This window comes from Lissotriton vulgaris, chromosome 12 (genome assembly GCF_964263255.1).
Source record: "Lissotriton vulgaris chromosome 12, aLisVul1.2, whole genome shotgun sequence".
Lineage (NCBI taxonomy): Eukaryota > Metazoa > Chordata > Amphibia > Caudata > Salamandridae > Lissotriton > Lissotriton vulgaris.
This window is the reverse complement of record NC_141700.1, coordinates 748006480-748031832: the sequence shown is the minus strand read 5'-3', so window position 1 is coordinate 748031832 and position 25353 is coordinate 748006480. Positions and strand designations below refer to the sequence as shown.

At 41.1% G+C, this 25353-nt stretch overlaps 1 protein-coding gene across 1 annotated transcript in view; it reads right to left on the bottom strand.

Annotated features, from left to right (window-relative positions):
* The window catches only part of LOC147678562 (vomeronasal type-2 receptor 26-like), a 51289-nt gene extending 26629 nt beyond the window's left edge, over positions 1–24660 (bottom strand). The window contains exon 1 of the mRNA XM_086946600.1: positions 24403–24660. Within this exon, the coding sequence (XP_086802726.1) occupies positions 24403–24660 (258 nt within the window). The remainder of the gene's footprint in view (positions 1–24402) is intronic.
* Positions 24661–25353: the final 693 nt, after the last annotated feature.

Genomic DNA, 25353 nt, shown 5'->3' with positions numbered 1-25353 from the left:
TACAAAAGGTACATTGATGACATTTTTATCTTATGGCAGGGCAGTGTCGAAGAAGCAGAAAGATTTGTGTTGGCTCTTAATGAAAATGTTTTGAACCTAAAATTTACATGTAACACTAATGATGCCAATATCCAATTCCTTGACTTAGAATTGTATGTACAAGATAACAAAATACAGACACGTACATATAGAAAGCCTACCGCAGGAAATGCCCTTCTGCACTCACACAGCTTCCACCCCACACCACTTAAACAATCGATTCCCTATGCTGAGTGCCTTAGAATGACACGTAATTGTAGTACGGATGAAGGACTATCCAATGCCAAACAAGAGTTGTTTGAAAGACTCAGGAAGAGAGGGTATACTAGCAGTAGTTGCAAAAGAGCCAAGGAAAAATGTAAAGGAAAAAACAGGAAAGATCTGATTTTCCCAGTGACTACAACTAAAAACACAACAGATTCCAACAGTAATGACCCTCCCAGATTAATAACGGGCTACAACAGATATCATAGTAACCTACGAAAAAGCCTGAGAAGACACTGGCCCTTAGTCCGAGGAGACTCAAGCATAGGTGAATTGGTGGGCACTAGTCCTTTAATAACATTCAGAAAGGCAAAATCTATGAGAGAAGAATTGGTCTGCAATGCGCCAACACTTAAAAAGACCAAAAACTGGTTAGATTCCCAAAGGGGCTTCAAAAAGTGTTCAAAATGTAAAGCCTGCACCTATGGTCTGAACACTATGAAAGTCCAAGTCCCTTTCAGGATTAAACCTTACATTCTGAGGGATGCATTCACTTGCAAGACTGATTTCGCAGTATATGTGCTAGCATGTTCTTGCGGTAAAAGATATGTAGGCTCCACCATTCATCCAGCTCACGTACGGATCCTACAGCATTTGCGAGCAATTTCTAATAATGATCCTACGTACCCCGTAGCGAGACACATTCATGAAACCCACAATGGCAATGCTAAAAATATTAAATATTTTGTGATTGATAGCATTTCCAAAAACGTGAGGGGAGGCAATCGCCCATTGGCGCTGTGCCGACTAGAGTCAAGGTACATCATACTACTGAACTCAAAGATCCCTTTCGGCCTGAATGCGGACAAAGCCTTAAGTGTCCACCTATAATAAGGAGATGAGAATGCACCCACTGCGTTTCCTTTCCCCTGAGTACCATTCGATTAACATCTGTAGTTCATCTACCACACGCTTCACGGGGTACACATGGGCACCTAAGAGCACTTTTCAGACATAAGATTATGTCTGAACACACAGCACTTATCACCGTTATTTAATTTTTACACCTTATTGCACAATTAGATACTATTTGCGCTGTATATCCCGTAATCATTAACTCTACCGAGAGTATGACTATTCATATGCTTATGTCCTAGTAGGTATACGTGGTAACATAACACAAAGTTAACTCTGTTATGCCATACTCTGTATAACGTAGAGATTCACATGATGTCCATTTACCTACGTTAGTTTGTGCGACTGCCACACACGACTAGGCAAGCCGTCAAGCCCACTTGGGCAGCACCACAATAACTCCAAACGCGAGCAAGCGCGAGTTACATTGTTAGGCAGTCAAACACAAGAACTGCCTTCTGGGTCTGCGGCGAGAATACGAAAGCAGCAATTTCAGTCATTTAAACACAAACATTGGCAGACGCGCAGTAGTACTTACATACTGATATTTTTTGGTCTACGGCATAACGTGGCTCACGGAAAATGATCCGGTCTGTCTCCACACATAAACGCCGACATGGTTGACACGCCGACATGTTTGGGACACATGGGAGACTGGGAGGCACAGGCAAACCAGATGGCCTACCAAGAGAGGACCCTATATAGGGCACATCTATGGCAAGCACTCGGGGTAAACAGCGGCAATAAGTGCTAACTTATAATTTATACACTGGAATGGCAGCAAATGTTTTTAAGTTACCTTTTTTGTCAGCTGTGAATATAAACATGCTACTTGATGAAAAGGTTGTCAATATCGTTTGTAACACTTGTTTAGGTGATTTAAGCATTTTAAAATCTGTTTGCAAAAATATTTCTGTAATGAATACTCGTAAAAATGGTAAAAACGGAGAAAAGACTCTTTTAAACATGCAAGTTTACCACAATGTAACCATGGTAACATCTGGATTTAACCTGTGTGTTAATTGTCAGACACGCCCATAGCTCTTCAGTATAAATGTATGAACCCATTTTGAATGCAGATGTAGTGAACAAGGCGGCAACGCCAAAACGCGTCTAAGCAGATACTGATTGAATAAATCGAGTTTGGATTCAGATTCATGGTGTCAGCGCCTTCTTCTTATCGGATATGTTTGGCAAGACTTGATATATATATATATATATATATATATATATATATATATATATATATATATATATATATATATATATATATATATATATATATATATATATATATATATATATATATATATATATATACCTTTCCACTGTCCTTGTATTACGACCGGGACTCTTTCGGCGTCGGTGCAATCCAGGACACAAGGTCGCCCTGCACATTCGTCCCCACCTCGCACTTCTCCAGTACGTGATGCACTCTCCACAATAATTACCGCCAGCCAGAGATATAGCTTGGAAGACTTTATTTCACATCAAGCTAAACTTTCAAAACCCAACGCGTTTCTGCGACACAATCGCCTTGGTCACGGGTAATTGTTTGTTTGTCAAGCCGACATTAAATAAAGATAGAAAAAGTGCTCAAACAATGTGTAGTGTATAAACATCAACATTGGACTATACAACACAGTAGTATATGTCGGCCATCTTTGCATGGTAAATGTGGAATATTGTGTATAACGTTTTTTGCACACAATCAAAGATCCTTCTCTTTGAGCATTATCTTATTCCACCATTATTATTTACAACCTTAATACGTTTCATATTCCTTCAAATTACGGTGAATATTATCGTTATTAAAGTCTGGATATAAACATTCAATATCATGTTTATATATAATCAGAAAGACCTTTTTACAAAAACAGTAGTATTCAATCCCCAGTGGGTACTTTCACCAAAAGGTGAACATTGAATAACCTGTTAGAGTTTAATTTAACCACAAAAGGCACCTAGAGGATAGTGTCCAGTCCCAAGTGGGTAATTATACACAATAGTTCATAAATGGAACCGAAAGAGACCAAAAACATTTTTTCATCAATATCTATAGATCTCAAAAATTCATTCTCAAATGGGTAAACAGTTTAGAAGATTGAATTTGTAATCATTGTCTCTGTTTGTTCATTATGGACAAATGGATCTGACTTCTAGGAGTATTTACTGAATACCATAGCTTCCTGACACATTTTGCTGTTCTTGTGTCCGCATCTGAAAGAAAATCGAAACGTACATTGGTGGCTCATCCTATGTTGTAAGATTCCCAGTTGACGATATTTATTCAGTGAATTAAAAAATAAAAATTAAAATTATAGGAAGCAAAACGAAGGAAGCAAAGAGACATACAATTAAACTACGTCACTCTACATTGCAATCCCCTGCATAAGTTTGACAGTAATGACATTTTCTTGGCCACATGGTTACATCACTCTCCACACAGATTTGCTACATATTCAATTCATTGCTCTCCCAGGAACCAGTTCATCTCCTCTTCGGAGTTCAACCCTCCAGGAATCTTAGTATCGAGCTCCAAGATGAGCTTAGATTCCATTTGTCGCAACTTGCGGATTCTATCCCCACCCCTGCTGGACTGGGGGACCCTGTCAATCACAAAGAAGCGTAATAAGTTGCGATCGCCATTATGCAACTCCTCAAAATGACGGGCTATTGGAGACAATTTGTCTTTATTGGCAATCGCACGCATGTGCTCCAATATTCTTTTCTTTGCCGGGAACATTGTGCTCCCAACATACTTCTTTTCACAGGGAATGTGAATAAAAGCATGTTTTCATCCCAACTGATATTGTCCATAATACGGAGAAAATCCTGTGTATCTCTCACGTATGACGGTAAATCTTTCACAATGGGAGCAAGATACCAGTCTATGAAACGAGATGTATTTTCCAAAAGACTCCCAAGTGAAGATACAATTGGGCGCCCTGGTGGTCTTTTGGCGTGCTTGTGGATCTTGGGGAGGTGATAAAAAGTGGGCAGGATCGGTGATTCACAATGTAGAAAAGCGAACTCATCAGCATTGAGCATGCCTTCCTCCTTCCATTCGATTAGCATTCCATGGAAGTCACTGATACTCTTTACATACTCTGTTCTTTGAATGATGATGCAGCACTCTTTGTCTTTCAATTGTCTGTGTGCTTCTTGTTCGTAATGTTCTTTATTGAAGATCACAATATTGCTGCCATTGTCAGAGGGCTTTCTTTCGATGGTTTTGTCCTCCTTCAATGACCTTATTGCTTGCCACTCTTATCTCGTGATGTTAGATGATTTCAAGTCCATTTTATCTCTTGATATTTTTTCCAAGTCCGCCAATACCGCTTTGTTGAAGACGTCTATAGCATCATAGGGTGCCATGGGTAGCTTTTTTGATTTTTTCTTCATATTACTTGGGTCTCGTGTTTGTGATATAGATACATCGCCACCTTTTATGTTATTGGATTCGCTTTCTAAAATCTCTTGAGTTGGGGTCAATAAGAGATTTGCCAAGATGCTAGGATGTTCTTCTGTAGTTTCTTCTATTTCATTGTCAGTGTTAATTTCCACCGCCACCTTCTGTGGATGAAGAAGAAAGATTGTTTTGAATTTAAGCTTTCTGATGTATCTAAATAGATCGATTCTTGTATCCACCAGATTGAATTCACTCTCAGGGCAAAAGCTTAAACCTTTTTTGAGGACGCTTAATTCCTCCACTGTCAGTTCTCTTTTCGACAGGTTGATGACATTATTTTCTTCAGTTGTTATTGTTTTTTCTTTTTGTTGCGATTTGAGGTACTCCGGGTCACTCTTGGTGAGGCAGTTAGTTGCATATCTCCTATTACCCCTTTTGCCCCGCCTTGTCCTCCTTTTTGGCTTGGTTGTTGGGGGGTTCCTTCTTTATTGTGGCCTCTGGCGTGTTTCCTTTATAACTTGGAATTTGTCCAAAAAAGGTGTTGCGCTTCTGTTCTCTTTTGTTTCAGGAGCACTATTTTGTTCACCTTCAGATAATTCAGATTCTTCTGTATCCGTATTGTTTGTGCTTTTTGCAACTTGTGCCAATCGTTTTCTGGTAGCATCAAACTTACGAGCGAAAGCCGATTTTCTGCCCGATAGATAGTCTTGCTCGTCTCTTTGGAATTTAGTTTGCTTGCGCTTACGAATACCCAGTTCATATTCCTTGATTCTTTTATTCCTAGCGCTCCTCAGATCTTCGATAGCCTTTAGTTCATGTTCTTTTGAGATTAGGTCTTCCACAAGTGTGATTTCTTTTTTGCATTTTTCGTGGTCACTCCATGCATATTTGATTAACATGCGTACCATTCCTTTCGAAGATTCGGCAGTATATTCCGCCCAGTCCTTTATTAGAGTGGGATCCGGATTTTCATAGGATGGGATCGTAAAGATTCGAAGCCTCCTAGGCACACTATCACATTCTAAATACCGCTGTAGAGAGGTGGCTTCCCACCATTTTCGAACCACTCTCTCTGATAGTATTTCTAATTTCAGAAATAGTGTTTTTAAATTGTCACACACTGTTGGTATTGTGTCCGCTTTGGGTGTTCGATCTGTGGCAGACCTAAACATAAAAAAATAAATATATATATATATATATATATATATATTATATTATATATATATATATATATATATATATATATATATATATTATATTATATATATATATATATATATATATATATATAATATAATATTACCTACTGGCAGTCGCCAGTAGGTATATATAGTTAGGATTTTTTTGAATAGGGATTTCTGAAAATTCTATGTTGAATAACTTTGGCGTTGATGGACAGAGTTGGCTGAAATTTTCAGGAAAATGGCACATTTTGTTTCTGAGCGTCCCCTATAAGTTTGGGGGGGTTTCGTCAAGCGGGGCCGAGAAAAAAGGGGGGTCCCAAAACGTGTTTTTAACATTGAGTTTTCCATAGGGCGGTTGGACTCACTTTTAGCTCGAACGGCTGAATGGATTTCCACAAAACTTGGCAAAATTGTAGGGACTGGTAGCCCGATGTGCCTTTGCTATGTCTCAAGATATATGCTCCAGTGGTTTTTACGAAAATTAACTTTGAAAAATATATATTGGGCTACATTGGGCTATATATATGTTAGAGCCCAAATGTAGCCCAATGTAGCCCAAAGATGGCCACCAGAGACAAAAAAAAACAAATGTAGCCCAAATATCAGCCAGATGTAGCCCAACTATGGCCCAGTGACAGAATGTCCCAGAGTGTTCTAAAGAACAACTAGAGCGCTAACAGTCTTACTTATGACAAAAGTATGGCACACCTGAAGTCATCTTGATTGGAATAAAGTGTTAACACTTAAAACATTTAATTTGTAAAGGAACAAAATGAGGGGTTTCATTTTGCCATAGAAATGTTATATATTACCTACTGGCGGTCGCCAGTAGGTATCTACAGTTAGGACTTTTTTGATTAGGGATTTCTGAAAATTCTATGTTGAATAACTTTGGCGTTGATGGACGGAATTGGCTGAAATTTTCAGGAAAATGGCACATTTTGTTTCTGAGCGTCCCCTGAAAGTTTGGGGGGGTGTTTCGTCAAGCGGGGGCCGAGAAAAAAGGGGGGTCCCAAAACGTGTTTTTAACATTGAGTTTTCCATAGGGCGGTTGGACTCACTTTTAGCTCGAACGGCTGAATGGATTTCTATGAAACTTGGCAAAATTGTAGAGACTGTTTGCCCGATGTGCCTTTGCTAGGTCTCAAGATATGTGCTCCAGTGGATTTTGAGAAATTAACTTTCAAAAAAATATATATATCTGTGACAGCGTCCCGGTTAGCGCCCCGGTTCGCGTACCAGACGCGTAACGGAACTTCGCGAGGAGAAGCGGATTGGCTCCCCGGTGACTCTCAACATTCTAAACAGTCCAGAGCGGCCGCCATCTTGTTTCTCGGTAGGATCGAGAGACAAGAGGTGGAAATAAACGAAGGGGGAAATGAATGAAAGGGGCAAGGTAGACCCCTCCTGACCCCCTAGGATTGATGTGGGGGCTATTAAAGGGCCCGCGGGGCAAAAAAATAAAATATTTTTTTTTCGATTTTTCGCGGTGGAAGCGCTACCCGGTACGCGAACCGGGTAGCTCACCAGTAGCGTAACGGGAGTCCGCCATCTTGTGTTTCAGAAGAATTTAGTCACAAGATGGAGGATAAACAATGTTGGGAATGGGTATAAGGGGGCACGGGAGACATATCCTGACCCCCTAGGTTTTCTGAGGGTGGCTGAGGAGGCCCATATATGTAAAAAAAAACACCTTTTTTTTTTCAAATTTTCGCACGGTTAGCACCAGGTCCGCGCCCGGGTAGCATTCCGGAAAGCGTAACAAGGGGAAAACCAAGGGAAAAAGTAAAATAATATTTTAGAGTGCTTTGAGGTAGGGTAGCTCTGAATAGAGCTGTTGTGTTGTGTGGGTGATGTAAGTACCAACATGTAGGTACCAATGAAGAGTCTAAAATTCAATGTACACCGTCTCCTCTGTAGCTATTTTGTATGTTCTAATATGGGTTATTTAAATGTAAATGTGTGGAAAAGCACTTCAAGCTTTAAAGCAATTGTATTTTTGAACTGATTGTTCTTTCCTCCTAGTCCTCCTCTTTGTTTTTTTTCCCCACACTCTTCTTCAGCATGATAGTTGATAAATTCATTCCCTTAAAAAATTTATATACATAAAAAAATTATATTAAATACATATACAATATATTTTTCCTTTAAAAGAAGAATACATTTGACAGCTTTTGATATTTGCTATTAAAAAACCATTGAAATTCACTGAAAAAACCATAGGTTATAGACCATATATAGTTAGGAATTAGCATTTACAAAACCTTGAAAATTCACTGAAAAAACCATAGGTTATAGACCATATATAGTTAGGAATTAGCATTTACAAAACCTTATTTTACTCACACAAAACCATTGAAATTCGCATATATAGTTAGTTGCACTAACTATATATCGCGCACCCGCAATCCACTGCTGATCATGTCACATATTACATCATTCATGACATGGTCAGTGACATCACTGATGACATCTCAAATGACATCACTGATGACAACATCCAGTGACTGTATGTTTCTGTAAAGTTAAAATATGTCTTACATATTGAAAAATGAGTGGATGTATAAGTGTCTGGATGAAGGATTTAGTAGGTGCATGACTGACTGTATGAGTGAGTGATTATATGTGTCTCACTGAGTGCATGGGTTAGTGACTTAACTGTCTTAATTTGTGCATCATTATGTCTGTTGTTCTGTAAACTGCTGCATGTGTTGATCAGTAGCTATATGAGTAACTATATGGGTTATTGATTGGTTACCCAAGTATTTGTATGGGAGACTGAGTGTGTGTGTGGGTGGCTGGGAGGTGTATGACTCTGTGCATAGATGTGTGAGCAGTTGATTCACTAGATGTATGGGTTCAAAGGTGCATGTGGAAACAGCTGTATGGGCGGTTGACTGTGTGCATGAGTGTATTGGTGAGTGAATGGATATCTCAAGGCTACATGTCAAAGTAAGTACATATGTAAAACACAGTACATGTGAGAGTTGACATATATAAATAACTGTGCATAAGAGCCAGTGAATGTGTGAGTGGCTGTATGGATCATTGTGAACTTGTATCAGGGATTGTATAAGAGAGTAAATATGTGTTAGTATATGTTTGAATAAGTAAGGTGTGTATAACTATATAGTTGAGGAAATGGAGGTGTGATTGTTTCTTTGCATGACTGACTAGGTGTGTGAGTAACTCCATGGATGAGTGACAGTCTGTGAGTGTCTGTTTACACTGAGTGTATCTAAGGTTATATTAGAGTCTGAAGAGGTTCATCGTATTATCACATGAATGATGTCATCAGTGATGTGATCAGTAATGTCAAATGAGATGTCATCAGTGATGTCATCAGTGATGTAATTTGAGATGTCATCAGTGATGTCATCAGTGATGTCATTTGAGATGTCATCAGTGATGTCATTTGAGATGTCATCAGTGATGTCATCAGTGATGTCCCTGACCATGTCATGAATGATGTAATATGTGACATGATCAGCAGTGGATTGCGGGTGCGCGATATATAGTTAGTGCAACCAACTATATATGCGAATTTCAATGGTTTTGTGTGAGTAAAATAAGGTTTTGTAAATGCTAATTCCTAACTATATATGGTCTATAACCTATGGTTTTTTCAGTGAATTTTCAAGGTTTTGTAAATGCTAATTCCTAACTATATATGGTCTATAACCTATGGTTTTTTCAGTGAATATATATATATATGAAGGAAAGTGTGTATATATACTACCCTAATGGTGTTAACAATTATGACCTAAGTACAACCCAATCCCCATTTGGACGACCAGCTGAAGCATCATTAGCTTCGGGAATGATCACTAGCCAGCTACCATCTAATAATAATATCAAGCTGGTTTCTTGGAACATTGCGGGTCTACAAAAAAATATGGAAAACCCTGATTGGAACAATCTGATTGATACGTTTGAGATCTGTATGTTCCAGGAAACTTGGAGCTTGATCCCCCTGTACAAAAATGGATATTCTACCTTCTTTGCCCCAGCAATTAGCGCAGGGAGAACAGTGTGGATTAGTGTGGCCCTGAACTGGTCACTCAGGGTGAATAACCAACACACTGGTGACATTTTGCATATCTCCATAAAAGACAATAAGAATGGGAGTTCGCTGGAATTGTTCAATGTGTATGCCAGAGGTACCCCAGGAGGCCAAATTTCACCCATTATATCATCACTTGAGGCAGCACTAGCAGGACTTACCCCCTTGTCTAGTGTTATTATAGGGGGTGATTTCAACTGTACCTATGAACCTTTAAGTGAAGAAGATCTACTGGGCTGTAATGAAGAGGATTCGAGGCAGTGTATACCGACCCTTACTCTTGCCCCAATTAGGAAATGGACTCCCAGAGTGATCCAACTAAACTTGTTAACTTTAGAACATAACTTACGCGCTCTGAATGGCAGGTCTACCTCTGATCCAAATGGTGCAATGACTTACAACAGACTGAGCTGCCCCTCTCGCATTGATTATATTTTACTGGACACTAGATCTTGGAGCAGTCTAGTAGATATGGAAATCAGCCAGACGCAGGACAGTGACCATAACCCGCTTTGTATGAAAATAAGATGGGGAAGTGGGAAGGTCTTATCTAAAGGCCCTTTATTACTTACAAAGGAGGTAGTTCCATCCAACTGTAACCGTAAATTAAAATGGAACAGGGTGAAGTGCCAAGAAGATAAGCTAACTAGTATTAAAGAACTAGTTGAAATTTAGACCAATAAGCTTTCATCCTTGATTTCTTTGCAAGGCACTGGAAAATGCTCCATATTTACAGATTCCTATAAAACCCTAATAGAGAAAATCGGCTCACATTTCATCATTAAGGATATCAAAGGGTATAGGAAGACCCCTAACATTAATATCAAAACGGGGTCATTATGGTTTACACCAGAATGCAGGAGTAAGAGAAGGGCAATATCAACCTGCATCAGACGTAAGGATGCGCCAGCAGTCAGGGCAGCCAGGAAGGAACATACCATCTGTATTAGACGGGCTAAGAAGGAGTGGGAGGAAGAGCATTGGCAACAACTTAAAAAGGCTGCCTGCCTGAAAGACTCGACCCTGTTCTGGAAATTGATCCACAAACTTGAGAGAAGAGGAGCTGAGCCCCTCCCAAACCACATAACTGCTGAACAATGGCACTCCCATTTCTCTAAACTATATTGTGAAGAGATAGGCCCTGGACAAACCTTCTGGTCATCAATTGATGTAATTACCACTGAGCACGTATCTGTTGATCCCTTTGAACCATGCGAAGTTTACCAGGCTATTACAAGTATAGTTCCTTCTAAAGCACCAGGCCCGGATGGTCTACTCCTATTGATCCTAAGCTATGGACTGACCTTATCGCCCTGCTAATGAATTTAATTCTCTGTGGATATCCTGTCCCAGATTCTTGGAAGGGCGCGGAAGTGGTCACCATATATAAGAAAGGCAATAGGGAGGACCCTGCCAACTACAGACCGATTAGTTTAATCGACGTTGTTCAGAAAGTAGTTGGCAGGGTCATTGTCAACAGAATAGGCATCTGGCTTGAGGAAGGGAACGTGTTGTCTCATTTCCAGGCAGGCTTCTGCCAAAACGTGGGAACAATGGATCAGGTCTTCAGGTTCTGTGCTATATATTGGAAGTCTGTTATCATCATGAAGGGAACCTTATATCTGGCTTTCATAGACCTGAAGAGCGCCTTCGATCTGGTCCCCCGCGATAGGCTGTGGAGGGTGCTGCTGGACATGGGGTTCCCCCTGTATCTTCTGGAGTTTATTGCCAAACTCCATCAGGACAACTACGCTAGAATTAGATGGGGGAACCAGGGACAACTCACTGAGAGGGTGCCTGTGAACAGGGGGGTGCGCCAGGGCTGTGTGATGGCCCCAACATTGTTCTCTCTCTTTATAAATGGGGTGGTGGACCATTTGAGGGAGGACGATGCTGATGCCCCAGTCCTGGCAGGGGAAAATACACCTACCCCCCTCTTCGCAGATGACACCCTCCTGATGTCTAAAACCCCGTCTGGTCTCCAGAAACTGATAAACAGATTCACTCTGTTTTGTGATGAACACGGCCTGATAATTAACACTTCTAAAACAAAACTGATGGTAATGCCTCCTTCCACAAAAGCTAAAAGAAGTAATATCAGTCTTAATAGGTCACCGCTAGAGGTAGTGGAGGAATTTGACTACCTGGGAGTAAGGATTAACAGCAAAATGAAATGGGACTCCCATGTCGCCAAAATGCTCCTAAACCTAAAAAGAACATCTGGAGCTATTCTAAGGAACCAGCGTTTGTCTATCAGCAGGCCTATAGCTCCAGCTCTTGCTGTTTATGACGGAAAAGTATTGGCTTCTGCAATATATGGCTCTGGGGAAGTGAGAAAGTGGATGATCTAATCAGAGCCAAGAACAAGTTTGTAAGAGATTTAGTTTCCCTCCCCACTTCGACCCCATTGAAGCCACTTTTCCTTGACATGGGCAAACGTTCGATTTCGGATATAGTCTGCCTCCGCCCTTTGCTATTCTGGGTGCGCCTGAGAAGGACACCAGAATTGGCAAATTATGCTTTGGTGCTGGATGAACTGATCTCCTTGAATGGTACTAATAAAATACAGTGTCTTACTAAATTGAGGAAGCTGGTTATGGATTTGGGGCTGGCTGAATTCTGGTCCTCACAGTCTCCACCCCCTAAGGGCGCTGTTAAGAAAATCTATTGGGAGTGGGTTCTTGCTGAGGACCTCAAGAGCACAAAGTAGGGAGTCCTAACTACCAAATTCTTGGAATACAAGCCCATGAGGAAGTTGGAACCATTTCTGGACTTTATTCAAGTCCCAAAAGATAGATCTCTTTTTCTGGAAATGAGGTATGGGACACTTCCTCTTAACACATTTATGGAGGGCTTGAAAGGAACACGAGATTTTCTCCCTACTTGCCCAAATTGTCCTTGTGTGCCCGAATCCCTACCCCACTTCTTGTTTGCCTGCAATGCATACCACAGCCCAAGAACAAGATGGCTTAAACCAGTATGCAGGGAATTGGGAGTCAGGGACTCTAGAGTTGCCCTACGTATTCTTTCTTCAGACACAACATCTCTGTTTATTGTTTGTGGGGTTGCAAAATACTTATCAAGTGCTTGGTTGATTCGCAGCAGGCTGATAGATTCAAACAAAGTTGTAAATTTGCCTGTTTAGAAATCCCATATGTACTATATGCACTTTATCTCCTGCTACCAGGGTTTTTATACAGTAAATATTGTGTATATAGGTTTTCTATTAACGATTTTAAAGTTTTTAGACTGGACAGATTTTTAAAAAAAATATTTGTATGTCTTTTTATGTGTGGTATGTTTACGTACTTTTATGATATGCAAATATCGAATAAAGTAAAGAAATAAATAAATAAATATTACCTACTGGCAGCAACCAGTAGGTAGTTATATTTAGAATGTAGGTTCCATAGGAAAAACGTTTTTTGATTTGCCTTTATATTTGGCGTTGTTCGATGAATCTTCACAAAATTTTCCCCCAAAAAGTGCACAGCTGGTACCAGTTCTCCATGGAAAGTTTAAAGGTGATCGGTCAAGCAGGCAGAGAAAAAGGGAGGTTATTAAAAGTGCATTTTCCAAGTTAATTCCCATAGGGATTTTAGAAATTACTACAGCTCAAATCGAATTAAATTACACAAAATTTGAAGAAAGTTAGATCTTGGTCCAAAAAGTGTGCTTTTGAGGATTTGGTGTAAATCCATTCAGTACTTTTTGAGATATTCAAGAAAATCCAAATATCTATATCTAGGGACTCGACCCCTCTGCGAATCCTCATGATCTCATGCAAAGATCTTATTGGCGGCCAACACTCCAACCAGTAAGTGTTGGCAGCCATCTTGAGACTGAGACTCAGCCTAGTCCCAAAGAAAAATGTAAAAAAAGAGAAGTGGGCAGTGTAGGAATTCCTTGATGCCTTAGCCCTGGTGTTCGGTTCCCTTAGGGACTCTGCCAGGGCCAAAACGTATTTTGTTAAACTTTTTACAGCAAAAACCACAACAAATTTGTGTAAAAGTAGGAAGGCACATGGGCCTCCACCATGGGCTCTTATGAGTGGTGGGGACCACCTCTTCCCGGAGACTTGAAATCTGATATGGAAGGGGGCCATGTGGAACTCCTCCTGTGGCTCTTTAGAGGCCCGGGGACCACCACCTCCCTGTTGTCAGCAATTAAAATAGAATTGGGAGGGGGTCTGCGTGCCCCCCCACCTGGAGCCAATTATGGCCCTGTGGACCGCTACCCCCAAGGGCTGGTTTCTGCTATCTCCATAGGTCCCCACACTCAGGAGATAGCGGTTTGCTTTCACTTGGTGGGAGCTTTCACATTTCTGGCCAAGCAACAGCAAACTGTATCTCTGCTCCCAGTTGACAGGAGGATGAATACTGCTCCTGATCGCTGGGAGAGGACTTTTCATCGGTTTTCCTGCCTGTTGTTAAGCAGGCATGAAAACAGATGAAAGGATTGCTCCTACATGCAGGGGGAAGAATTGTTGTTGCTCCCTACATGTGTGAGCAATGCTGGCTCCTGCTGGAGGCGGGGAGCCATCAGGGACCACTTGGGCATTGAAGCTCCTCCCCGTGGTCCTCAAAGTTGCACACTGGGTATACTGGGTAGGCTCCAGGGCACCCAGCATAAAGTATCTGAGCCCTCGGGGATGGGGTCGTTGGGAACAAAGTCAGCTGAGGGAGCAGGGCTGCGCAGTCCCCGTCCAACTTTAAGTTTTGGCCTGGCCCTGGGGGATGGTGTCCCTGGGTCTAACATCAGCCCGGGAAAAGGGGCGCACTGCCCCCCACTCTCATTAGGTTTGGGCCAGGCTGTTCTGGCCCTAATGTTCATTTCACTCAAATTCAACCTCAACGGGAGGCACTTACAAATATAAACATAGCAAGTGCCCCAGTTGAAGCTCCACTTCTTGGGCTTTGAAAAGGTAAATATTCCATGTTAAAAACAATATGAAATCCTTAATGGAGGTGAATGCATCATTGATCTATTTGAGAGTAATCTTATGTGTGGTGACCGTGAAGAGTGTTTTTTTTTCTTGTCATCTCCTGGTGAGAGCGGAGTCCATGGTTCTCCCTTTAAATGACTACCAGTATTCAAATGAGCAGAATTTGAGGAATTTTCCAGCAAACAAAGAAGCACTTGCTTCAGATAGCCAAGAGGAAGCACCCTTGTTTGGTCAAGATTCACCTCTTTGTAGTTTTGTTGTCTTCTTGTTAGGAGGAATCATATAATCACAGATTTCTAGAAGAAGATGCACAAGGAAAAGTTGCATTGCTAGAATGCACAAAAGGTTGAGGGAGGCTTTTCCTTGTGGTCCATTATACAGCTGTAGTGTGGAATATGCACTAGACATTTATCCAATGAGGTAGCACTTAATAATTAACCAGTAGAATGTACTCCAGTTGGATAGACAGTTTGTGCAAAGCTGTGAACTCTTGTTGGTAAAGCAGCAGGAGAGGTCCCGTTCTGGCTCAGTCACTCAAACAGCTACTGATATACCAATACAGACACTCAGACACTAACTCACACACCCATTCTGCCACGATCAAATTTACTTTCAGACCCAAACAATCACTCACACACTAACTCACCTATACAGCCTCTCACACATCCACTCAAACACCCACAAACCACTCATATATCCACTCACCAACCCATACAGCCATTGATACACCCACACACAGAGCCACATAACTACTCACATACCCACTTACCGACCTATACAGGCACTCACACACCCACTCTCAAAGGTTACAGTTTAAAGTTAGGAAATAACATTTTTTATAACCTTGGAACATTCAGTAAAAAATCCAAAGGTTACAGAGTTTGTTGTAGTTAGGAAATAACATTTAGAAAAACATAGAAATGTGCTTAAAAAACAAAGGGTACAGGGGCGTTATAGTTAGGTTCAGGTTTCTCCTGAAGAAAAACCAGTGAAATTCAGCAGTTATAGTTACCTGCACTAACTATAAATTATGTCTCCACAATGCACTGCTTATGACCTTACATATTACATCACTCATGACATGGTCAGTGACACCACTGATGACATCACTGATGACATCTAAAATTAAATCGACCTGTCTATGGGGCCTGTGTGCCCCCTCTCCCTTCTAACCTACGGGCAGTCCATTTGGGATGGGTCCCAGGGGCAGAAATTGGCCGAGGAGGAGGGCCACATGCCCTCTTCCCAATTATTTATGAGGCCTGGCCCTTGGGGATGGGCTGAAAAAGGGAGCAGTGTCTCGGCACTGCCTGACTGCTGGATGCAATTTACTTCCTGAAAATGGCTGGACGGCTGATCCAAAGACCTTGAACACTCAACCTCACCATAGGTTAAGCAACTCTCAAGCTACGATGTATAGAAATCCATTTCTTACAATTGTACTCCAGATGACAATTGTAAGACCGCATGCGCGCTAGCGGGTTTTCCCGCTGCGCGCTGAAGATTCGAAATTCGCGGGTTACGTGACAAAGCCAGCTCGTCATGCGCGCAGCGCAGGTAACGCCCATGATGAGCTGGCTTTGTCATCCGCATCGAAGGGGTTAAGGCGCTATTTGCCCACATTGGCCTGTAATGCCTTTTTATCTAATTCTGCCATGAGAAAGCCTGTGATAAGGCTAAACACGTTGACTGCACTTGTTTGCATATTCTTAATAAGAACACAAATAAAAGACAAATATAAACAAGCAAACCTAGTCTTGTCTCCATTGCTTCTTGTACAAACTTTCTTTGGATACACTCTGTTTTGTTGCCTCTCAGTTTTGCTGAAATATCTCTAATGTTTTGCCAATTGGAACCTGGTCTTTAGAGGTGGGCAACTAGTGCCTGGAGCACAATGATTACCTCAGGTGGGGTTAGCTGCTAGAATATGTATAAGAAAGGGTATGTCTTTTTTCCTAAAAATCACCATTCTCCAAGCTTTCAGAAACAAATAGAGGTGAATAACAAAAATATATAATTTATACCACCTTTTGTGCTACCAACCTACTTCCAGTTTGTGTATTTGTACACCTCTGAATTGGGATTACCCATGCTATCATGTGATTCAGAAGGCATTTTGCAAAAAGACTTCTTTATTGCAAACTGTCGCATATTTGAAAGCCACAAATGTAGAGAAATCAAATTGGTAATAACAAATGTTCCACTATTTTGTGTTCCTACAAGTCTTCCAATAAAAACAGTACCTCTCTTGTATGGCTGGGCAAACCCAGGCCTTTTTGAAACATAGACACCAGGGCAGGCATTTCTGAAACATAGACACCAGGGCTGTCTGGGGTTTTGTGACTTGAGTGGCTCTCACCAGATTTTCCTACCCAGGAGCCTTTGCAAACTTCAACTTTGGCTTAAAACACACATTTTCCTCATATTTCCGGGAAGGAAAGTCCTGGCATATGTGGGGAGCCACAAATATTTACCCAATGTTTCCCCACGTCTTATGATAAAAATGTTGCTTCATATCTATTGGTGGCCCTAGTGTCAGTGACAGAGAAGGGCCCAAACCACAACATGGACAGATCAAATTGTCCTTTCAAAACGAACACTTTTTTACAATTTGAGTAGCAGTAGATATTGGGACCTCACTTAGCAAGCACCTAGGGAAACCTACCATTCCCCCACATTTCTGAAAACCAAATGCCCAGGGGAGTCTAGGTTGGGGTGACTTGAGTAGCTCTCACCAGGTTTTCCTACCCAGAAGCCCTCGCAAACCTAAAAATGTGTCAGTCAAAATATCTTTATTCGGCTTATTTAAAAACCATACAAAGAGACAAGGAATAAAATACACTTCATGTATGAATTTCCATAATAACACACCATTTCTTTACATTGCTGTAAGAGAAAGTTCTGGACTCTTCAGGGAGCCATAAACTTCCTACTACCCAGCTTTCTTCCATGTCTCCCAAAACAAATGGTACTTCACTTGTGTGGGTGACCCTAATATCCGTGACAGGAAACGCCCAATGCGCAATATGATCAAATCTAATTTGTCATTTAAAAACTGACCTATTTTTCCAAATTGAGTAGCTGTGGATTTTGGGCTTTAATTCAGCAGGCACATAGGGAAAACTACCAAACCAACACATTTCTGACAGCTAGACACTCAGAGGAGTCTAGGGTGTGGTGACGTTTGTGGCTCTCATCATATTCTCCTACCCAGAAGTAGTTTGCAAACCTCCAGCGTTGGCTAAACAAACACATTTTTCTCACATGTTATGAGGGAATGTTCTAGATTCAAATTTCCTTTTACTAGGCGTTCCCCCACAGCTCAAGATAAAAATGGTGCCTAACTTGTGTGGGTCAGTCTAGCCTCTACAATATGATAAAGGCCCAAAATGCAACATTTTCTGTCTAACAAATTACCTGATTAGGCAATGGGGATAGCTGTGTTAACTGGGCCCAGGCTCAGCTGCCACATAAGCAAACTAGCAAACCCAGAGATTTCTGAAAACTAAACACCCAGGGAAGTCCAAGGTGGTGTGCCTTGCCTGGATCCCAAAACATTTTCTCACCCACAATTGCCTACAAACCTCAAACTTTGCATAAGACCACAAATGTAATGTTGCCTTTCTACTAGGTAAACTTATGGAATCAACACGGATCCCGCAAATACCACCCATGGTTCAGTCACTTGTCCCAATAAAAATGCCACCCCGCTTGTGTGGCTGGACCTAGTGCCCACATCAGGAATGGATCAAACCAAAGGCAATCGGAGTCCCACTGCGGGGACTCCCATTGACCCTTGGAAAAAAGAATCCCTCTGGAGCAGGCACCAGAGGGTCCTTTTAAATCCCCCCATGTTGCCCAATGGCTGACAGATGAACCAGGGAGGTAATGCAGGCATCTGCGGTGGCCGGCGCCTGCACTGAAAGGGTTAATCTGTCATGGCTCATAGCTCAGCTGCCCAGCTGTATAGAGATTTAGTCAGTTCAAGAAAATGTGTGGTCTGGTTGTATGTCAAAAATATTGTTTGACATAAATAGTGTGCCTAAATATTATTTACAAAAATACCACTTCTTTAGGTGTAGATTTTCTACTAACTCCAATGGGTAGATATTTTTGTTTACAATAATTGGGAGATAATATTTTTGGCATACGATATTTAGCCCCTTCGGTGCTCATGAGGGCTCCATGCAGTCATGAGTCATGGTAGGCATGTGCTCATGACGGGTGGAGCAGTCATGCTGCTGCCGCTCCTCCCAGGTGGCACTAATTTGCCCGCCTGTGCAGGTGAATTGATGAGTGGGTGGGGTTGTGATGCCATCATGAGCACACCCCACCCGTGCGGCATGACAGCGTGGAGCCGGCATGAGCACTGAAGCGCCACGCACACCCCTTAGCTCCCCCCCCGCACCGCAGCAGAATACGCTGCGCAGGGAAGGGGTTAGGCTACCACTGCTTGTGGTCCGTTCTAAACCCAACCTGCCCCATGTGCTCCTGAGGAGTTGCTCCTTGTGTCTCTCATGACACCCTGAGGTTAGTTAGCCACCACAATACCCATTTGTACTCACACTAACTTTGAGACAAGTCCACTTGCCTTACAAGTATTCTTAAGACTTTCACTGTTGCTGCTTTGGTGTTTGTTCTAGTAATTTAGATAATTGTGAACCTTAAGGATCTCGTACCATAAAAATAAGAAAACATTGAAATTAATCCATAATGATTGTAAGATTGTGTTTTATCTCCATGTTTACATCATTGCTCCAAGCTATTGTGAAGAGTAGCGCTTTAGCTGTATTTTACATTCGATCTTTGTCTCCCCCTTCCAGGTATGTTATGGCTTGGTGAACAGTACAGAACAATAGAGGTTTGCAAACATAGAAGCGTGCATGTACAGTACATCTTGTTTTGTATTTGCCTCTTGCATAATAAGGGCATTGTGTTATGTATTTGCTCTAACTGCTGCCAGGTAAAGCCACATTTGATTATCATTCGCTCGGTGAGAGGCCTTACTCATCGTACAATGATGAGTGTGATATCGGTGTATTGTCTGTTCCATTGTGTAGTGTGATTTGCTTTCCTTCAGATATTGCTCACACTGTAAACATACATTATATGTCATAGTTATTAATAAGGTGTGTGTAATCATAACCCTTTGCTGCTATCCATAGTGTATTCAAATTGTGATAACCATTTTACACTATATGTAGACTCACTCAACTCCTCCTTGGAGTACACACTAGACTGGTCACCCATATCTACCCAGAGAATTAGGTTTTTTATTGACAACCAGTTTCAGCTGTGGACTAGGGGCCATATGTATCAAGCCTTTTGTGAATCGCAAAGGCCGAAATTCGCAGAATTTCGGCCTTTGCGAATCGCAAACGGCCTTTTTGCATGTTTTAGGATGTATGAAACATTCACAAAATAAGGAATAGCAAAGTTTTGTGATTCCTTATTTTGCCATAGCATTTAAGGAATCGCAATTTTGCGATTCCTTAAATGCTATGTATGTAGCATTTTAGTGTTGCGAATTATGGTTAAGAATTTGCAAATTCCCGCCAACTTGTAGTTGATGGTAACCTGCGAATTCTTCAAAAAATGCACAATTTGGCATTTTTGAAGGTGGCATGTGATGCACACACATGCCCATAGGGCATGTATGTGCACCGTATGCACACACATGTACATTTAAGGGGTGAACAGGGTGTCTTTGAGACACCCCTGCACCCTTGAAATAAATCTCAAATTGCGATTAGCGAATTGCGAATTCGCAATTTGAGAATTATTTCGCAATCATTCCTATGGGCCTCCTGGCCCATAGGAATGCATTGGGAATGATTCCTCAATTGGGAATTCGCAAAATGCAAACTCGCAAATAAGAAAGATTAAGGAATCGCTAAATAATAGCGATTTTCTTCATACATACCATTTTGCGATTCCTAAATAGAGATCTAAGATCCTCAGATTGAGGACTTTAGGGTTTTAATATATCCATTATTTGTGTTTCCCATTTAGCTTGAGGAGCAAAATACTCACAGCGCACCAAAGTTTACAAAAGGAAGGATAGTTTCTATATGATAACTCATACCATCAAATCATTTAGCAAACATGTTATCCCTTTTGATCAACACTCATTTTTGGAGTTGCTGGGCGTTAGATTTGCTATAGGGTTGCTTGTCATTTTAAGCCATTCTCATTTACAGAGAGGTTGACTTAGGTGCCAATGGAAGGAATGCGCAAAACCTCTACGTTTTTCCTCTAAAACGTTTATGATTTTTTTAAAAACAAAACACGTTTTTAAAACTTGGCGATGGTTGACGAGTTTTATAGAAAAAAAATCTTGCAAAATTGGAATTTGGGGGGATAAACTGTCAGCAAAATGCCTCTTTAAATTACTTATGTTGTGGAAAGTGTCTGGAAAAGAAAATTCTTCCTTAAAATGTTTTCTCGTATTTGAGGTTGTTAATCAAAGGTCCTAAACGAGCCCTCCAGTTAATGATGACAGCCTACGTCTCAAAACCTCAGCCGACATCATCAAACAAAGCAGCATCCCAGAATATCTATCTTTGGTTATTAATGCAAATGCAGGACTAGAAAAATGGATTGCCCCTTGAAATGGTACTTAGCTTTGCAGAAATATGCAACTTTTGTGTACTTAATGGCTCATGGTGAGGTTGAAATGAGAATAAAAACTACAACCTTTAGGAAAATGTTTTAGAATTGTTTACAGTGCGAGAAAAAAAGACAATCCCCTCAGAACAAGAGTTAAGAGCAATTTGAAGCACTGTATTTTCTTTAGTTTCTCCTGCAACCTTTATGTGTCTCAATTAAATGCACTTTAATAAGATATGTTGCTAATTGGCTTTCAGTTCATTTTGTAGGTCTGTGTGGCGATTTTGAGTGTTTGTGCCTGAAATATTTTATGCTTTCTGGGATTTCCAATCTGATGCCAAATGCATAAAAGCTTGATAAAGTAAATAAATCTAGTGTGTAACGTTAACATAATTTGGTTCTTTCTCCCATGTATGTAATTCACCTCAGATTGCCTAATCCCAGCATCGAAAGGTCAATCAGATCGCCTTTTTTGGAGAGTTTCATTTCTGTACCAATATGTGCACTACGGGACACAGCGAAGTAACTCACACTAAAGACATGTTGCATGCTACTTTATAGTCATATGGGTTACCAGGGATAGAAAATGCCACCAAGGCTGTCTGCACTATGGTGTATCTTAGTGCTTGCCAATTTGAGCTCGCATGTTTGGGCTACAGACAGTTGTCCCTTTCCTAGCTTAACTTTCACACTGTGAATGTTGAAAATTCGTCAGAAAGGTCATTTACCTGCCATGGGTGGAAAGCTGAGATATTTGCACAAGTCTCTTGATGAGAAGACACTCCAGCTTTCAAGCAGTTCCTCAGATCATCCAGCGCTACTGCGGTGGCATAAACAGCATTGTAGATGTTGGAAGTGATTCTAAAGTCCATGATACTGTTGAGCGGCAGTCTGTCCAGTTTTTCAGCTCCAGTGCATTTCTTGGTTTTGTTGTCCCTGGTCAGGGGATTTTCCCAGTCCAGCCACTGACAACTAAAAGCGCCTTCCCAGAACCTTCTCACAAAAGTATCCTCTGGAGATGTTGAAGGGTGGATGCTTGTGAAATATTCTTGAAAGCGCACCATCTCACCACTGTGAAATGCAAAACCAATGGTGCTGGATAGGATTTCAGAGTATTTCTCAAAAGGGATGATGAAAGAGGTTGACCAGCCTTCGCTGGCAATCCACGTTTTCCCAGTTACATTCTGTCTCACCATCTCATCCAGAAGAGGTGGCAGGTAAGCGACAGAAGAAATTACGACAATGGCTGTAGCTGTTGAGCTTTTGATAACTTGAGCGATATGAAGGGCATTCTTGTCTGCTCGGCTTAGGAGAATGTTCTCGTTGAAGGCTAAACAAGCCCCAGCCTTGATAAGCTCTCGCTGAACTACTTGACTGCACTGCTGTCCATAATCATCATCGGAGGCCAGAATTCCTACCCAAGTCCATCCAAAGTGTATCACTAATTGGCCCAGCCCAAGAGATTGGAAGTCATCACTGGGGACAGTACGGAAAAAGGACGGGAACAGGTTTCGGTCTCCCAGGAGTGGACTTGTTGCAGCATAGCTTATCTTTTGTGAAATAAAAACATACACTTGTTAATCAAAAGGCAGTATTGCTTGGAATTGTATGTTCAAATGGTGAGTTGCATTCTCTGTGGTCACAGTGCCTTTCTCCAAATTTGGCTTTGGATTCGTGTCAAATTTTTTGCTCAACTTATTGTTGCAGCATTCATACATAAGTTACTTTAAATAGACGTAGGTAACACTATATTGAGATTTTAAAAAAATGCAAAAGCATGTAAAATCTATCATCTGAATGATTACAAATTAAACAATCATATTCTTTTAAATTACTGATTGTATGGAACATTCAATGAAAACTAAAGATACCCATTGCTCAAAAAAATGTAAGCAGTGGACAACCCTGTCTGGAGACTTTGGGGAAAGCAGTCTGGAGAGATACACTATTATGAACTTGTATTCTGGGAGTGGCATCTGTGTGTTAGCCAATGTTAATTAGACAAAGAATAATGAAATAGCAGTGGCTAAAGCTTGTCCACTAACCCTGAGTCAATGCAGTCAAGGGACTTTTTTGGCATCCAGAATGATGATCAAGAGGAATGTATTTGTCCTCTTTGCTGTTTCAAATATAGTGTCCTCCCTCCTGATGATATTACAGGTGTGGCAGTCTCTAAAAGTTCAGACTGTTCTGGGTAGTTAAAAATAAGTTATGAATTTGAGTGGGAGCATTTATTTTGATGTCGGTGTCATCGTTCATTAAGAAAGTGGGATTGCTGCAGGCCCAGGACACCAGTCCTTGACTGTTGTACTCATTAAGGTAACTAAATACTCAGACACTGAGCTCGTGACCCAATAAGTGTGCAAAAAATACTCAATCACCTTTATCCCAGCAAATGCCATAATATTCGAGGAGCTGTTTGGCCGTGTAGCTTTATCGCTGCTAAACACTTGGATGGCTGAAATAACTCTCTCCTCTTTAGTCAAGCACTCTGGGGTGTCTCTCTTGTCTTCGGACAGTTTTATCAGGTGTATTCTAATCAGACACACCTGCTGCACAGAATGATTCTTCTACTTTGCCCTAAACAGTAAATCGAACACTTGAACACTTGAGGAAGACGAAGGCCCCCCCCCCCCCCTCTCTCTTCTTTTTCTTCCTCACCCTCTCTCTCTAAGGGAAAGAGACAACAAATGTACTATGAACAACTGCCTATGTATATGTATATTCAACTTTTATTTTTCAATACAAATCTTTTAAATCAAAAAAAAAATAACATGTCATGTCAGCAGTACTTTGTCTAGAGTAAACAGACTACCATCAGCTGGTATCCCTTGTTCAGGTCCCTTAAAGACTTCATGGACACATTCTCTGACCTCTATATGCCCTATATTTCATACCTGACAGTCTCCTCAAAACTGCTATAGGGCATCAGACAAACAACTTTAGTAGCCCCTGCTGCACTTTAATTGAAACACCCCATCTTCCTCCATTAGTTTGATCCTGTCTGACTTACCTCTCAGTCTCACCTTACCTGGGGGTATCTATATAGGCCCAGGATGAGCGCAAGCACAATGGAGCGTGTGGATCCAGAGTCGCCTATGACGGCGGCTGGGGGTGAAGCTCTGTTACATCGGTAGTTGGGCGTGGACACCTCTTGTCCTGAAAGCATCTGCAGAGTCCCCTGGAGGGAGCGCTGAAACATTCTGCAGGAGTCGTAGATCTCAAATCCCAGGGTGATGTTGGGCAAAAGTGTTGGGTTGTTGTTAATTTCTTCAATTGCGAACACCATGGCCTGGACCCACTGGTAATTCTGCAACGTAAACCTGGAATTTACAGAGTCAATCACAAGTCAGACATAGGCTACATGCAAATATAATATGCTCTGTAAAAAATATTTGTTATTTTTTATATAATTTTTTACTGCTATTTATACATGTATTGTATGGGCTGGTGTGTCTGATTATTTAATTAGCCATGCTTGTTTTTACAGAAAACCTTTTTATTCTGTACTGGTATGATTTTCTTTAAAAATCGAATAAAAGTTTATTGACTCGACAAAAGTGTGTTTATTGCATTTTATTAAAGGTTAGCCAATGAGACATTCCCAGAGAAAGGGGCATCTATTCCTAATGAACTGGGTTCGTTAATGGAGCACTGCGTCCAAATATTAGTGAATAAGTTAGCGATGATGGTGGATATTTCCAAACCAGAGCTGTGTTCACAAGGATTCCTCATCTTTCTGTAAAATGCATGGATCAAGAAGCATTTGGTAAACAGCATCAGAGCAAATATCTTCAAAATATAAAGGCACTTCTACAGTTTTACTTGCAAATCAGAGGTTAGAAATACCCATTCACAAGAGACTTTTTGTGTATGTTTTACCCAAGAGGAAGCATAGGTAGTGTTGAGTAAGGACCCCGAGACTGAACATCCCCCAAATAATTCTTCACTTAAGATTTCTGTAGTCAACTGTTCACAAGTC